We start from the raw sequence: 15,153 nt of genomic DNA on the forward strand, positions 1-15,153 counted from the left end.
AAAGTGTTTGCCCCCTTCCTGATATCTTTTTTTTTTACATGCTTGTCATACTTTAATATTTAAATTTGTTTGATCTGAGACAAAGATAACAAGTAAACACAAAATGCAATTTTTAAATGAAGGTCTTTATTATTAAGCGAAACAAAAATCCAAACCTATATGGCCCTGTATGAAAAAGTGATTGCCCCTAAACCTAATAACAGGTTGGGCCACCCTTAGCAGAAACAACTGCAACCAAGCATTTGCGATAACTGGTAATGAGTCTTTTACAGTGCTGTGGAGGAATTTTAGCCCACTCATCTTTGCAGAATTGTTGTAAATCAGCCACATTGGAGGGTTTGCGAGCATGAACTGCCTTTTTAAAGTTATGCCACAGCATCTCAATCAGATTCAGGTCAGGACTTTGTGTAGGCCACTCCAGAGTCTTAATTTTGTTTTTCTTAAGCCATTCAGAGGTGGACTTGCTGGTGTGTTTTGGATCATTGTCCTGCTGCAGAACCCAAGTGCAATTCAGCTTGAGGTCATGAACAGATGGCCAGATATTCTCCTTCAGGATTTTTTGGTAAACAGCAGAATACATGGTTCCATTTACCACAGCAAGTCTTCCAGGTCCTGAAGCAGCAAAACAGCCCCAAGCCATCACACTACCACCACCATATTTTACTGTTGGTATGATGTTATTTTTCTGAAATGCTGTGTTACTTTTACGCCAAATGTAATGGGACATACACCTTCCAAAAAGTTCAACTTTTGTCTCATCAGTCCACAGAGTACTTTCCCAAAAGATCATCAAGATGTTTTCTGGCAAAACTGAGACGAGCTTTTATGTTCTTTTTGCTTTGTGATTTTTGTCTTGGAATTCTGTCATACAGGCCATTTGTGCCCAGTCTCTTTCTTATGGTGGAGTCATGAACACTGACCTTAACTGAGGCACGTGAGGCCTGCAGTTCATTGGTTGTTGTGGGGTCTTTTGTGACCTCTTGGATGAGTCATCGCTGTGCTCTTTGCATAATTTTGGTCGGCCGACCACTCCTGGGAAGGTTCACCGCTGTTCCATGTTTTTGCCTTTTGTGCATAATGGCTCTCACTGTGGTTTGCTGGAGTCCCAAAGCTTTAGGAATGGTTTTCTAACCTTTTCCAGGCTGATAGATCTCAATTACCTTGTATCTTATTTGTTCCTGAATTTATTTGGCTCACAGCATGCTGTCTAGCTTTTGAGGAACATTTAGTCTACTTCACTTTGTCAGGCAGGTCCTATTTAAGTGATTTCTTGATTAAGAACAGGTGTGGCAATAATGAGGCCTGGATGTGGCTAGCGAAATTGAACTCAGCTTTCCAAAGATGTGATAAACCATAGTTAATTTATGTTTTAACTGGGGGGGGGTTCAATCACTTTTTCACACAGGGCCATGTAGGTTTGAATTTTTTTTCCCCTTAATAATAAAAACCTTCATTTAAAAACTGCATTTTGTGTTTACTTGTATTATCTTTGTCTAATATTTAGATTTGTTTGATGATTGGAAACATTTGAAAAATGTTTTGAAAAATAAAATGATTTGAAAAATAAAATATCATAAAGGGGGCAAACACTTTTTCATACCACTGTATGTACTTTTCCTTTCTGATAAGGAAATTTATTTCTGGATCTATTCAACACAGACACTTGTTATAATTAAATATATTTCTCACTACTCCTCCAGATACCATTATGGATGTGTGATGGAGGCAAATGGTACCGACATGGGAAAGACAGTGGAGGCTCCAAGTTAGGTGGAGACACACCAACAGAAAGACATCTGCAGGTAAGGAGGTTCTCTGCTTTTCTGTGGCATTGATATATTGTATCCTCATTAGCATGGGTGGAGTAACAAATAGACTAATCTGACACATGTGTAGATAGTTAAATAGGGTACCGGTTCATAGGTCAGTGGACACTGGCTTGCAAAATAATATTCTGACTCTCAAACATAGCAGTAGTGATAAAAACTGCTTGCTTTCATAACCCAGATCTGGACACGGTGTAGGGAATGTGGTCAGGGAGGCCTGGAATTAAGAAAAACTGACAAAATGAAGACATTATTTGCAGACAATGAATATATACTGCATGCCTAATATAGCATACACTGTTATGATGGCCTTATATTTAGCATGTTATTGGTGTCAGCTGACAGTGTGTAATGAATGAGCATCACAGTACTAAATTGCAATCCAATCCAGACTTTAAACAGCTTTCAAGTTACCATGGTGCCAGATTTACCATGCCATTAACAGCAATCAGTGCTGCATTCATTTGTGTGGACTGCTGGTGTGATTTACTGATATATGGTGCAAACTGCATTTTGTCCTCATTTGCATATGTGAGGGCCATGACGGATGTGGAGAGATGAGCAATGTTTACTGTTTGCATATACAAAATCATGAGCTATAACACAGTCCAAGGCTGAAGAACCATGAGGGGAAAACAAAACCAGAGAACATGAACAAATGGGACCAAAAACAAACCCAAAGACACAAGAGAAAACACAGAGAACCTAAACACAACAATTACCAAAACAAAAACTCTACAACATACAACATCTCAAGTCAAACGTCATGGGACAAAGGTGGAAACCAATTGAATAAAAACCAAACCACATGGAGCTTAGCACCATGGGAACCGTATCGCCAGAGGGGGAAACTGTGCCGATATGACACTAGCTAATCATATTAGAACACTGCTCCAAAGTTTTATGACTGTTGCCCAGTGTTCTTAACTACAGACTACAGAAGGTTGCAATGTCACAGAAGCTTCTTGTGTTACTTGTTGTGTATTGCTTTTTCACTTCTTCCTCTTTCATGCCCCATCATAGGAACAGCATGAAGGCAAAGACCAGCAGCTTGGTCAAGAAAGTGGAGGCTTCAAGTTACACAGAGAGGTGAAACACCTGGTGAGTACAATCTCTCTGCTTTATGTTATCCACTATGCCTTCCATTTCTACTTTGTCACTTAAACCAGTGGTGATCTCTGCACTGTGACTCATTTAGCTAACACAAAGCAAGTACACTTGCATGCATCAGAAGGACTGAAAGAGAAATCCGTTGTCATGTGTTCCCTTACTGTTTGCATTTTTGTGCATCTTTTTTAAAAGATTTTTTAATAAAACAATGATCTATAATCAAGCAATAATCAATAATCAAATAATAAAAGATAATCAAACAACTGTCTGAGCTTACAGACAACAGGAAACAAGTGTTCTGATGTTTTTTATTGAAGCACACACAAAAAACAGAAACCAAAATAAATAAAAATAAACCTCAGATTAGGGGCAGAAAGTGATATCAGAGATTCCAATGAAACCACTCAATACAGGCAGGACCCATTAAAATGATGGACATAGAGAGGTGCTGCTAATCTCTACTTCTGTTCTAGGTGTCCGCATGGGAACAGCATGCACTCATAAAGCAGCAGCAACACAGAGGCACAGAACAGCATCATGAGCAGGACAGTGGACACTTTAGGTCAGGTGGTGGCAAACTGACAGAAGAACATCACAGGGTAAGACTGATGTGTCTAGGTGAGGCTGTGGCTGCTGGGCCTGGGTTGTGGAGAAGGCCAGCATTGCTCAGCATTTACTCCACCAGCTCTGCACAGAGTGCCAGTCAGAGGGAAATACTGCATTGTGGAATTTCTAGCAGTGTGCTTCATGGTTGTATACGTGTGTCCAGGCCTTTTCCAGTAGACATACAGTGAATGTCACACAGTAGCAGCTTGTGTGTGAGAGGCAGCTGCAGTATTATTGCACTGCTGTCTTGGTGTTTTCCTCTTGGATTATTACACACACATACACACACACACGCACACACACACACACACACACACACACACACACACACACACAGATGGACCCACACAAACTTTTTCTGTTACGGTCTATTCCAGACCAGATCATAAGTGCCATCACCTTCTTGGCAGAATGGGTACAATAACATGTAGAGAAATATGAATCCCCTGTATGTAGCTAAATTTGGTTTTTGGTAGAAATAAACCTTTGACAACATTCCAAATGTGTATCACGCACCTTATGTATGCCAGATATAATGTTATAAAGGCTTTTAAACATCTGCCAGTGGTTTTTAAAAAAGGAGCTTCATGATAGAATGAGGCAAGTGCCCGTACAGTGCTGTAGTGCCTACACTACACTAGATAAAGCCCTAATAAACAGTTCATGCAGCCAAATAACATTATTCAATACTTAGTATAGTCATGTTAATAAGTGCAATTATTTTCTATAAAATAATACAGTAATGCAGTATTCTAGTTCATTGGTATGTTTGATTCTAACCTACTGTACTGTACTAGGATACATTCTATGAGTAAATGACAAAGCACTTTTGTAAGTCGCTCTGGATAAGAGTGTCTGCTAAATGCCGTAAATGTAAATGTAATTCTGATGTAATTCTATAGAAAAAGAAATTGTCAAGCCATTCGGGATTTACCATTTGCTCAAGTCAAGCAAAAACAGTTATGGTCCACAGTTTAAGACATTCCAATCAAACCATTGGGTAGGTGGAGCATCCTTTATGACTATTATTACAGCTAGATGCACCAGTAATTTTCATAATCCTCTTCTAGATCTCAAGATTGAAACAGCACACACAACAACAGCATGAGCTGCAGAACATTGGAAGCTTGAAGTTAGAGGGTGGAAAACCAATAGAATTACAACACTGTCTGTGTCCTGTAAGTGCTATTTGTAAATGTTATGTATACTGTATGTGTTGTTTTATTTGTCTATCAATGTAATTTCTTTTATTTGTACTGACTGTAGTGTCTTTGGGTCCTTGAAAAGAACTACATAAACAAAATGTATTATGTGGAAGTGGAAGCCTTCTGATTTTGTAAAGAGCATGGGCACAGTAACACGTAGAATAATGAGTGTTAACTGTAAGTGTTTAAACCAGGTTGTGTTAGTAGCCATAAACATTTATCAGTAAACATTATGGTAGGCAGTTAAACCTAGTGCTGTTGATACCATCAATCATTTGCAACTATGGCAAGTAACCATAAAAGTGACTTTTAAAGAATAAACACAAACATTCAAACAATATTTTTATTATTTAGCAGATTTTAAGACAATAATAAAAGTATTATGGCATATTTCCTTATTATGATGACTAGTGTAAGGGCCACACTTCCCAATTTCCATATGCTTTCAGGTACCGCCAAGGGAACATTTACACACACAGCAACAGCTCGGGCAGGATAAAGGAGGCTCCAAGGCTCACAGATCAACAGAAGTACACTACCAGGTAAGTAGAAGCCTCATATTTTATAATGTCATTTACTGTGTAGTCCACAAGTAACATGATTCAGCAGGGGAAATATCCTCAGAATTGGCTTACTATAATATACATAGAGTGCAATAAGGTAAATCATAACAGACACACAATGGATTTAGTATCACTTGAAATGTATTTATTTTTCAACCCTTTGAATATTTAGATGAATAGAGATAAGAGCACTCATACTGGCAGAAGCCAATGACTATAGATCTGAATATTCAGTTGCATAGAGATAAGACAGCTGCCAATGAGTTATTTTTAAACTAAATTTTGCATTTTGCTCCTCATAAATTTATTCCAACAAACTTAAGAGGATAAATGTTGAAGAAAGTGTTTGTAAAAAGAACTATATCAAATGTTGATTAGAATACATTTTTATAATAGATTTGCATAAAAAACGTTTCTCTTAATTTTAATAAAACTACCTTGTCATTTATTTTCCAGACTGCATTATTTTTGTGAATATATAATGAATCATGAATAGAGAGTGTGTAATTTTGTATTGATTGAAATTTAATTGATTTTTAAATTATCTTATGGTAATTGATCTTTAACATTGTTATGTATTACTTTTCAGGAAGACGAATCAAGTCTCCAGTTAACAGGAGATTGTTTCCATAGGCTTGGCCTTGAAGATAAACATAATAACCAACTTACAAGGACAAACTTTCTTGAACTGTCCCCATCCTCAGTACACAGTCAGGAGCCGAGTAACGAAAAGGAACTGGTTCACACTTTTATGCAACGGCTTTTGACAGTAGACTACAAAGCAAGACACATCATTAATGCTGAACCTACAATTCCAAAGATTCAGCACACTGGAGGAGATGTCTATCATGCTCTGTTTAAAAAGAAGACTGTGAACAGAGAACGAAAGCAGGACCCTATTCACCCAATGGATGTTCAGATGGCAGTTTTTCTCTGTGCAGATCATTTCCTTCGCCAGACCATAGTGACTAAACTGCAGGAGTGTCAGTATGCACTTCCACTACTGGTTCCCAATCCCTTCACTGGAAAAATTGAGTTTCCTCTGTGGACAATGCGCCAAATCAGCAAGAGCTGGAAGAGGACTGATCCTTCACACCAAGTCACCAGCAGAACCATGCCCATGTACAAAGCTGAAACTCCAATGGTGGCATTCTTCAGGTTTGGCTCTGTGTCCTCATCCAAGTCTCAACTGATGAATAGTCTGATCAATGAAAGGCACAACACGTTCTTCCACAGACACTGCCCAGGTAGCAGCAGAAACCGTCTACTGATGGATGGAGTGGTAGAGATCACCTGGTACCTCCCATCTGGGAAGAGCACTGATCATTTCCCTGACTGTGTAGCATTCTGTAATCTCCATGGTGATTCTAGCACCAATGCGACTCAAAGAAAGATTGTAACTGAAATAGCCTCTACAAATGTTGTATTTCTGCCTAAACTTGATGAGAATGACAACAATATGGCAATTGTGCAGGAGCTCTACAACTCCCCAAAACCCCTAATTGTCATTCTTACTGATGAAGAGGATGATGATGAAGATGCTGTGTGTGAGATAGGAAAAGGAAAATACAGGATGGGTCTGAGGGGTAGAAATCATTGTGATGTGTCTGATGCTCTCAGAAGTGTGATCAAGAACTGTCTCTTACGAACATCCAAGACTTTCAGGCTTGAGAACATGACAAGATTCTCAGAGCTCAGTTTGGATGAACACAATCAGGACTGTCAAAGAGGAAAGGAAGCAGCAAAAATGATAATGGGATTCCTGGAAAGAAAAGATCCAACAACAGTCAAAGAAACATATCTGCCCTATCAAGGAAAACTGTGGCATGCCTGGTGCCAAAAGAACAAAGACCTACGGCGGCTTCAAAGTATCAACATCGAAATAGAGAATAGCAGAATTCAAAATGAAATGATAGAAATAAGATGTAAACAGCAGGCACATGAATTCAGTAAACCCATGCAGGGATTTGTTGGAAATTTAGACTCTCTGTCTGTTAATGAGAAAATGTATTTCCTCAAGTGGATTAGGATCTTATTGGATGAGTTCACATCAAACAAAATCTCTGACATCCATCAAGAGTATGACAAAAAATGGGCAGAAGTGTTGGCTTTGAAAAAATTCGAGAGGCCAGAAACTGAACAAAGAAACATGGAAGGAGTCTCAAACGCATGTAATCTCAAAGGGAATTTGACTTTGAAACATGACAAAACAGATAAACTGAAGGTAGAGCAGTCAAACCTAGAAAACATCTCAAACAAACTTAATGCTACCACCTTTGGTTTAGAGCACATGCTCAGAGAGATGGGACAGATTTATGAAGCATCAATCTCTGAGAATAGAGGCATGATAAGGAAAATAATTCAAGACTTTACTCACCTGCCTAGACTTGCTGCTGAACTCATGAGATCTGGGATTCCAATGGAGCTGATGGATGGTGATGCTGGTCACGTTCCTCTGATCTGGGTTTCAGCAGTTCTAGATGAACTCATCAAGATTCTGGGAGATCAGAGAGTCTTTGTGCTGTCAGTCTTGGGGATCCAGAGCTCTGGGAAATCCACCATGCTGAATGCCATGTTTGGACTCCAGTTTGCAGTCAGTGCAGGCAGGTGCACCAGAGGAGCCTTCATGCAGATGGTCAAAGTGTCAGAGGAGATGAAGACAAAGCTGAAGTTTGACTATATTCTAGTTGTTGACACTGAAGGCCTGAGAGCATTAGAACTTGCTGGAAGAGCAACCATACATCATGACAATGAACTGGCTACATTTGTAGTGGGTCTTGGAAATATGACCTTGATGAATATCTTTGGAGAGAACCCTGCTGAGATGCAGGACATCCTTCAAATTGTAGTTCATGCCTTCATGAGGATGAAGAAGGTCAGACTGAATTCCAGGTGTATATTTGTGCATCAGAATGTGTCTGATGTGGCAGCTAGAGAGAAAATCATGGAGGGAAGAAGACGTTTGCAGGAAACACTTGATAAAATGACCCGGTTATCAGCCAAAGAAGAAATGTATGATGCAGAATGTTTCAGTGATGTCATAGCATTTGATGTACAGAAGGATGTGAAGTACTTTGCACAGCTCTGGGAGGGCAGCCCACCCATGGCTCCACCAAACCCATGCTACAGCGAAAATGTTCGTGAGCTAAAGAAAGACATTCTTTCTTACGCATCACATACACATGGCATAAAATTATCACAATTTCGAACACGAGTGAAAGACCTATGGAATGCATTGCTTAATGAGAATTTTGTCTTTAGTTTCAAGAATGCCCAGGAGATATCAGTGTACAGGAAACTGGAGGAGGAGTATGAGAAATGGACCTGGACTCTTAGGAGTGCCATGTTGAGTATTGAAGACAAAATGTTTAACAGAGTGGCATGTGGCACAGTGGAAACAATTGACAGAGAAGAGCTCAAGAATCAAATTGCAGCGACCATGGAAAATGTCCAGAAATCATTTAAACTGTATTTTGAAGAAGATGATGACAAGGAAACATTGATTCAGTGGAAGTCCAAATTTGACAAACAAATTCAACATCTCCATGAAGACCTTATAAATGAAGCAAAAAGAAAACTGGAAGACAACATCAAGCAAACAAGTATTCGTAAAAAACTGGACCAGCAGATAGCAGACAAAGAGAAGATTCTCTTTGAAAAGTGCAAAGAACTTGCTTTGAAGCTTAAAGAAAATGGGAACAGTAACAATGATTCAGAAGCAGAATTTGAAAAAATGTGGGGAAAGTGGGTCTCTGAATTACATGAACAAGCCCCCAAAATAAAAGATATGGACATGTTGGAGGATGTGGTTAACATTCTGGGAGAGATTCACGAAAGTGCCCTGGTCCATGAGCGAAAAAAATATTCTGATTACAAAAATATTTGCAGTGTTGTTGATTACAATAAGTATGTCCTCTTGAAAAAGAGAAATCTTTGGGAAAGATCTCTTAAACCAGGAGATCAAAAATTAATACAAGATCTTATTTTGAAAGTCACTGAAGAAGTAAAAATAAAGGTGAATTCATTTCCATTCGCAGTCCAGGGATACAATCCAAGTTATATCCAAGACATTGCACGTGATATCAAAAAACAAGTGCAAAACTTTGACTCAAGTCATCAATCTTTTGATTTGAAGAAAGAGTTTGTGATTGATCTTTCACTTTTTGTGTTTGAGGATGCAAAACATCTAATTACAGAGCTGCATGGGAAATTCAAGGAAGCAAATGATCCCTTTTTATACTTGGACCAAAAACAGATTGAGTATTTCAAAGTCTTTGAGAAATACTGGCAGGGAGCAACATCAGCAGCTGTGCTTGGAGAACAAATCTGCCATAAACTAAAACAACCAATCAAGCAGAGCGTCTACAATATGATGGCAACATATGTGTGTGGACAAATGAGAGGGAAGCCTCCATTTAATGGGAACAGAGCTGATCTGGAAAAATACATTCTGAGGTCCCTGGCAGAGCAGAAGGGAGACAAGAATGAGAAGTTTAAGAAGTACTTAAAATACATGTTCCACCCGAGGTCCCACTTTGAAATTTTTATCCAAGAAAGTGTGGAAAAGTATATGAGAACAGAAAACCTTCAGGCAGTTTCTGTAATAAAAGAGTATCTGGAGGAGAAAGAGAGAAATGTCATAAGTGCAGCTAAAATGGCAACACATTCAATGATCTATATGAATGTCAAATCAAATGCAGATACATGGCTGAAATATTTTTCCAACAACCTGGTAGATGAATTGGGAAACACCAATATTCACACTAGAGTTCTCATGAGTACTGATATAACTGACTATGACCTTCTTGTGGAAGTAATACAGAAAGAACTGTCAAAGGTTGTCGAAGAGCTAAAATGTAGCCTCAGTAAGCTTTCATCCTTCAGACCGGATACATCCAGAGAAAGGCCAGATGAGATTCTGATAAAGCACTTCTGCAGGTGCTGCTGGGAACAGTGTCCTTTCTGTGGAGCTGTCTGCACCAACAGTCAACAAGACCACACTGGAGATCACAATGCCGACTTCCATCGCTCATTGGGAATGAATGGACAGCATTACAAGGATTCAGCAGAATTTTGCATAGACTTTTGCACAACACTAGTAGCAAGTAACAAATTGTTTTGGCCATCGAGTGACCCTGAGAGTACATTTCCTTACAAAGAGTACAGGCGGGCAGGAGGAACATTTGCTAAGTGGGGCATCTCTACTGATTTTTCCGAGCTGGCATACTGGAAGTGGTTTATTTGTGAATTCCAAGAAAACCTTGAAAAGCATCACAACAAAACCTTCTATGATAGGGGGAAGATTCCTGATGAATGGAAATATTATAATCAGATAGATGCTGTTGCAAGCTTAGACATAGGACATTGGTAAAATTCTGTCACTTACTGAATGTCTTATTTCACAATGATGATTTTACAAAGACTCTGGGATCCTCCTGTACAATATTATGCACAGTCATATTTGTAATGCACATAAATTCAAATATTGCATGATATCTTTTTTTCAAAACAGTAACATACACTGCCTCAGACCCCTTATTGGAATAATAAATAATAATAAATAAAGTAATAATTGCATATACTGAAGTAATATTTATAATAAATAAAATAATGATTTCATTGATTGAAGTAATAAAAAATTAATATATAAGTAATAAGTAATAAAGTAATAAATACATTGCAACTTCATGCAAATGTGGCTTTGGCTTTTCAATCTTGCATACTCTTTCATTTAATACAACTGAGCTGGATAATCTGTATAATTTAAGATCTAAGATATAAACAAGTGAGTAGTTTAATGGTTTTAACATTGCGAACATAAATTATTCCATATTAGAAACTGAGGGGATGAAGCAATGCCAGGTTACCAAATAATCAGAGGAGACACCAGCCTATGGGCCCAGTTACAACGGATACAAAAACATACATATTAGGAGATCATTTGTGGAGTGGGGGGGCAAGATTTCAACTGTGTAGGGCCCTGCACACAGTTAAATCCAGCATTGAGATTAAGTCTCTTTGGGGTAGCTTTGAGTAAATGACTAAATGTTGAATGGATCATTATGTGTTTGAGGATAATGTATTCAGAAACCTTATGAATGCTTGTATATTCAGAATGTCCAAAGTGCATTTATAGATTCATTAGTTTTTTTGTATTGCATATAGTCCTTCAATATATTTAACAGTAAACACCAAAAACATACATTCGGATTATAAGAATGAAACAGGTCACATATAGTTATTTTAGCTATACAAACAAATTCTGAGAGTTGAAAGGACAAGTTTGCCGCACATGAGGCAACTAATCAAATTAGAGAGGAGGCGGAGTCAACTTGGTGATGGGGATAAAGGAGATATAGGACTTTTAGCAATATTGCATTACATGTGTTGTATGTACATATATTGTAGATACATTTGTGGTATTGGTGAAGAACAAATGGAACAAAGAAAAAAACCTGTATGCAAACAAAAATGAAAGAAACCCAAGTAACTGATCCTGTGGCTTAACAAAAATGGTTTTAAAGAAAGAAATAAAGACATAACAAACAGGTGGCACTGCTAATAAGATGGAAACATGCGCTACCTGAAGCATGGCACAAAAACAAAAGAGAACAAACAAAGAACATAACCAAACCATAGGCTACTATCACTGCCATAGAGGATGCTGTAATGTGGAACAATTATGAGGCAGGTGCAAATGCGGAGTGGAGCGAGATTTATTAGAGGAAAATCCATAAGCAGTGTCAGTAGAATGGGTCAGAGTCACGAAATCAAGATACACAGAACCGGAATGCATGATAAACAGAAACAAAACCCAATAACTAGAACAGGTTACAGATAAACAGACAAAAACACATAACATAGAACACTGTGAGAAGACAAAACACGGCAAGACGAAACACTGAAAGGAACAGATGGAGGGTAGAAAAAAGAAGACGAGAGATTACGTGCAATCATGGCAGCTTCTAGAACAAATGACCAGCAGGAAAACCATAGAAATACAATCAATAAATACTATAATAAAGGGTATGTGTTTTTTGTATTTTTATATGTCAATGTTGTGTACTGTACTTGTTGAAGTACTTTATATGCAGCAGTAATAATAATTTTTAAAATACGCAACTTCGTCTGCAACATCTGTTCACTGATGTTCATTTGTTTGAATTCAGTTCTGTATATTCTGTTATAAATACCTATGTATATATCATATATCAATTTAGTTAAAAAAGCAATAATAAAAATTTAAAAATCACCAGTGAAATGGGAACAGCTGGTTAAGATTCCATCGTAACTTAAGATAAACTAAATTAATTCTGAGCACATACAAAAATAACAGTATTTACCATATTAATGATAGTGAATGCATTAAAAGTTTAAAATGGTATTATTTTGAGCAAGGTGTTATTTTTTTATCAACATAGTTCTGAAGGTGCATGGCCACCTTTAGAAAGTGGCCAGAAATGTTTCCACCATTTAAGTGGAGAGCACTCTGGAAACTCTAATTTTGACCTTCTTGGTCACTTCAGAAATTCAATGGGTGTTCAGAATTTAATGCAGATTTACTGTGCATTTCTATATACAGTCAATGTTTAAAACAAGAAGTTTCTACTGCCTGAGACAGGAATGCCCAAGTATAATGGTCATAAAGAGAAATCATGATGCAAGTTGCTCAAAAGACAACAAAAGCAACAATCTAACACCACTGATGCACCATTTTGGGAGGAAGGATTTTTCTTCCTGGTCTTGTAATGGAAGAAATTAAACCCCAAGACATTGCTTTACATCAAAATTGTAAAATCAAACAGTCAACTTTATTAACACAATGAAAGGTAAAGAAAAGATGTGAAGCTTAATTTAGCCAATGTTTTGTCAGCTGCCTGTCTGTTCACATTCACATCAGTATTGGCTGTCAATCACTTCATCATCCCACCTTTAGATATCATCAAACAACATATATAAAACCTTTTCATGTTAAGGTGCATTTTGCTTGTCGGACGCGTCAGCTAATGGTGTTTTCTTCAGCTGGCTGGTGTGTATCCACTGTGCTGATCCCGATGTTAGCACAGCGGTTCGGGTCACTGCAATCACGGTTGTTGGGGGTCCGTACACAGCTTCACCAACTTTCCAAGGGTTCAATGATTTGACCAAAACAGTGTCACCTGGAATAAATGGATGAGTAGGCTTGTCTGCGGGAAGAGTGAGAGTGAAAGAGACATTACCATGCACACTGTTCAATTTCTCAGTCAACATTTGGGTGTAGTCCACCGAGATCACGTCCATGTCACCTGAATGAGAAACACCTGGGTTATCTCTGACCCATGGGGTGGTAAATGGTCTACCAAAAATGACATCAAATGGTGACAATTTGGTGGTGGCACTGGGCGTCATTCTGATCCCACATAACACCGCTGGCAGTACATCTATCCACTTCTTTCCTGTTTTCATCATAGCCTTTGTTAACCTTTCTTTCAAGGTACAATTTATTCTCTCAACAATGCCAGATGACTAAGGATGATAAGGGATATGAAACTTCCAGTCAATAGTTAGATAGGTGCATAGTTTCTGAGTAACTTTGAAACAGGGTCCCTGATCTGAATCTATTGGCTAGGATTTTAACCACATTGCGAGCGTCTTCCTTAGAACAACGAAATGCCTCAGTCCACTTGGAAAACCTGTCTACAATCACCAGCAGGTACTTCAACTGACCACAAGGTGGCATGTGCGTAAAGTCTATCTGTAGACACTGAAAGGCATATTCAGGAGCCGGCAAGGCATCATGTTTGGCTTGTGTTTTCCCCTGGTTGCTTGTAGCACAGGTTAAGCAGCTATCTAGGAGGAGTTTTACAGTTTTACGTGTTTCCGGTATACAAAACTCTTTTTGAAGGTTAGCCATCACCCCCTTTTGAGCGACATGTGAAATCCCATGAAAATGACACACAACAAATGGCAAAACAGATTTAGGAAGGGCGATACGCCACACCAGGTTATGGATCGGACCATCTTTATCAGGCCTACATCCTTTATCAGCCCAGTGAGAGCAGTCCTGTCATGTGCCCTGAGCTTGTAAGAAAATCAGATCGATATCAATCTGTACCAAACAATGAGAAAACATGGAGACAGCTTCACATGTCGATGATACAGCCCAATGTGCAACCTCATCCACTAAGGCATTGCCAGAGGCCGTGTCAGATCCAGAGATTGTGTCATGACCCCTGACCTTTACGACAGCCAGCCGAGCTGGTAGTGTACATGCAGACAAGTTGATATGAACAGGTTCCTGTCTGACTCTGAGGTTGATCCAAGGCCTGCCTGCTCAGTCCAGGCCCTAGTAAAATGGGACTTCTACATTCTCTTTATTTTGTCTCTCAGTTACTGTTTTTCCCCTTGCTTCTTATAATCATGTTTTTGGATGTTTACATCATTTGGTACTGCCACGTCTATTACCACATATGTTTTCTGCATCTTGTCCATGATCACAATGTCTGGTTGGTGTGCCAATACTTTTTTGTCTGTCTGCATCTGGAGGTCATTCATAATCTTCAGCTTGTTGATGTATCTAGTTTCAACAGGTGTCATCCATCATGTGTCCCACAGTGATTTACATATTCTGCAGAAGTGAGGAAATCCAGTGTAATTAGAAAGGAGAAACAGGAAGCTCTCACCTTGATACACATAGATTGTTGTCACATTCTCTGGAAAGACATAGAAGCATACTTTTCTCCTGCAGAGAATAAATGCACACACCTCTGCTATTGCAAATTTGTTGTGATGTATCTGCAAGAAAAGTGTAGACATCAGCCACCTCTACAAACAACCCTTATCTCTATTCAAGAGGGATTCACC

General features: G+C 38.6%; 1 protein-coding gene across 1 annotated transcript; it reads left to right on the forward strand.

Moving 5' to 3' along the window:
• Positions 1-1,712: 1,712 nt before the first annotated feature.
• Positions 1,713-10,681, forward strand: LOC113587479 (interferon-induced very large GTPase 1-like). The gene is made up of 6 exons (XM_035525049.1): positions 1,713-1,802; positions 2,850-2,927; positions 3,410-3,535; positions 5,197-5,289; positions 5,900-7,428; positions 7,522-10,681. Exons 1-6 carry the CDS (start codon positions 1,713-1,715, stop codon positions 10,679-10,681), a joined length of 5,076 nt encoding a protein of 1,691 aa, XP_035380942.1.
• Positions 10,682-15,153: the final 4,472 nt, after the last annotated feature.

This window comes from Electrophorus electricus, chromosome 4, assembly GCF_013358815.1.
Source record: "Electrophorus electricus isolate fEleEle1 chromosome 4, fEleEle1.pri, whole genome shotgun sequence".
In the NCBI taxonomy this organism is placed as follows: domain Eukaryota; kingdom Metazoa; phylum Chordata; class Actinopteri; order Gymnotiformes; family Gymnotidae; genus Electrophorus; species Electrophorus electricus.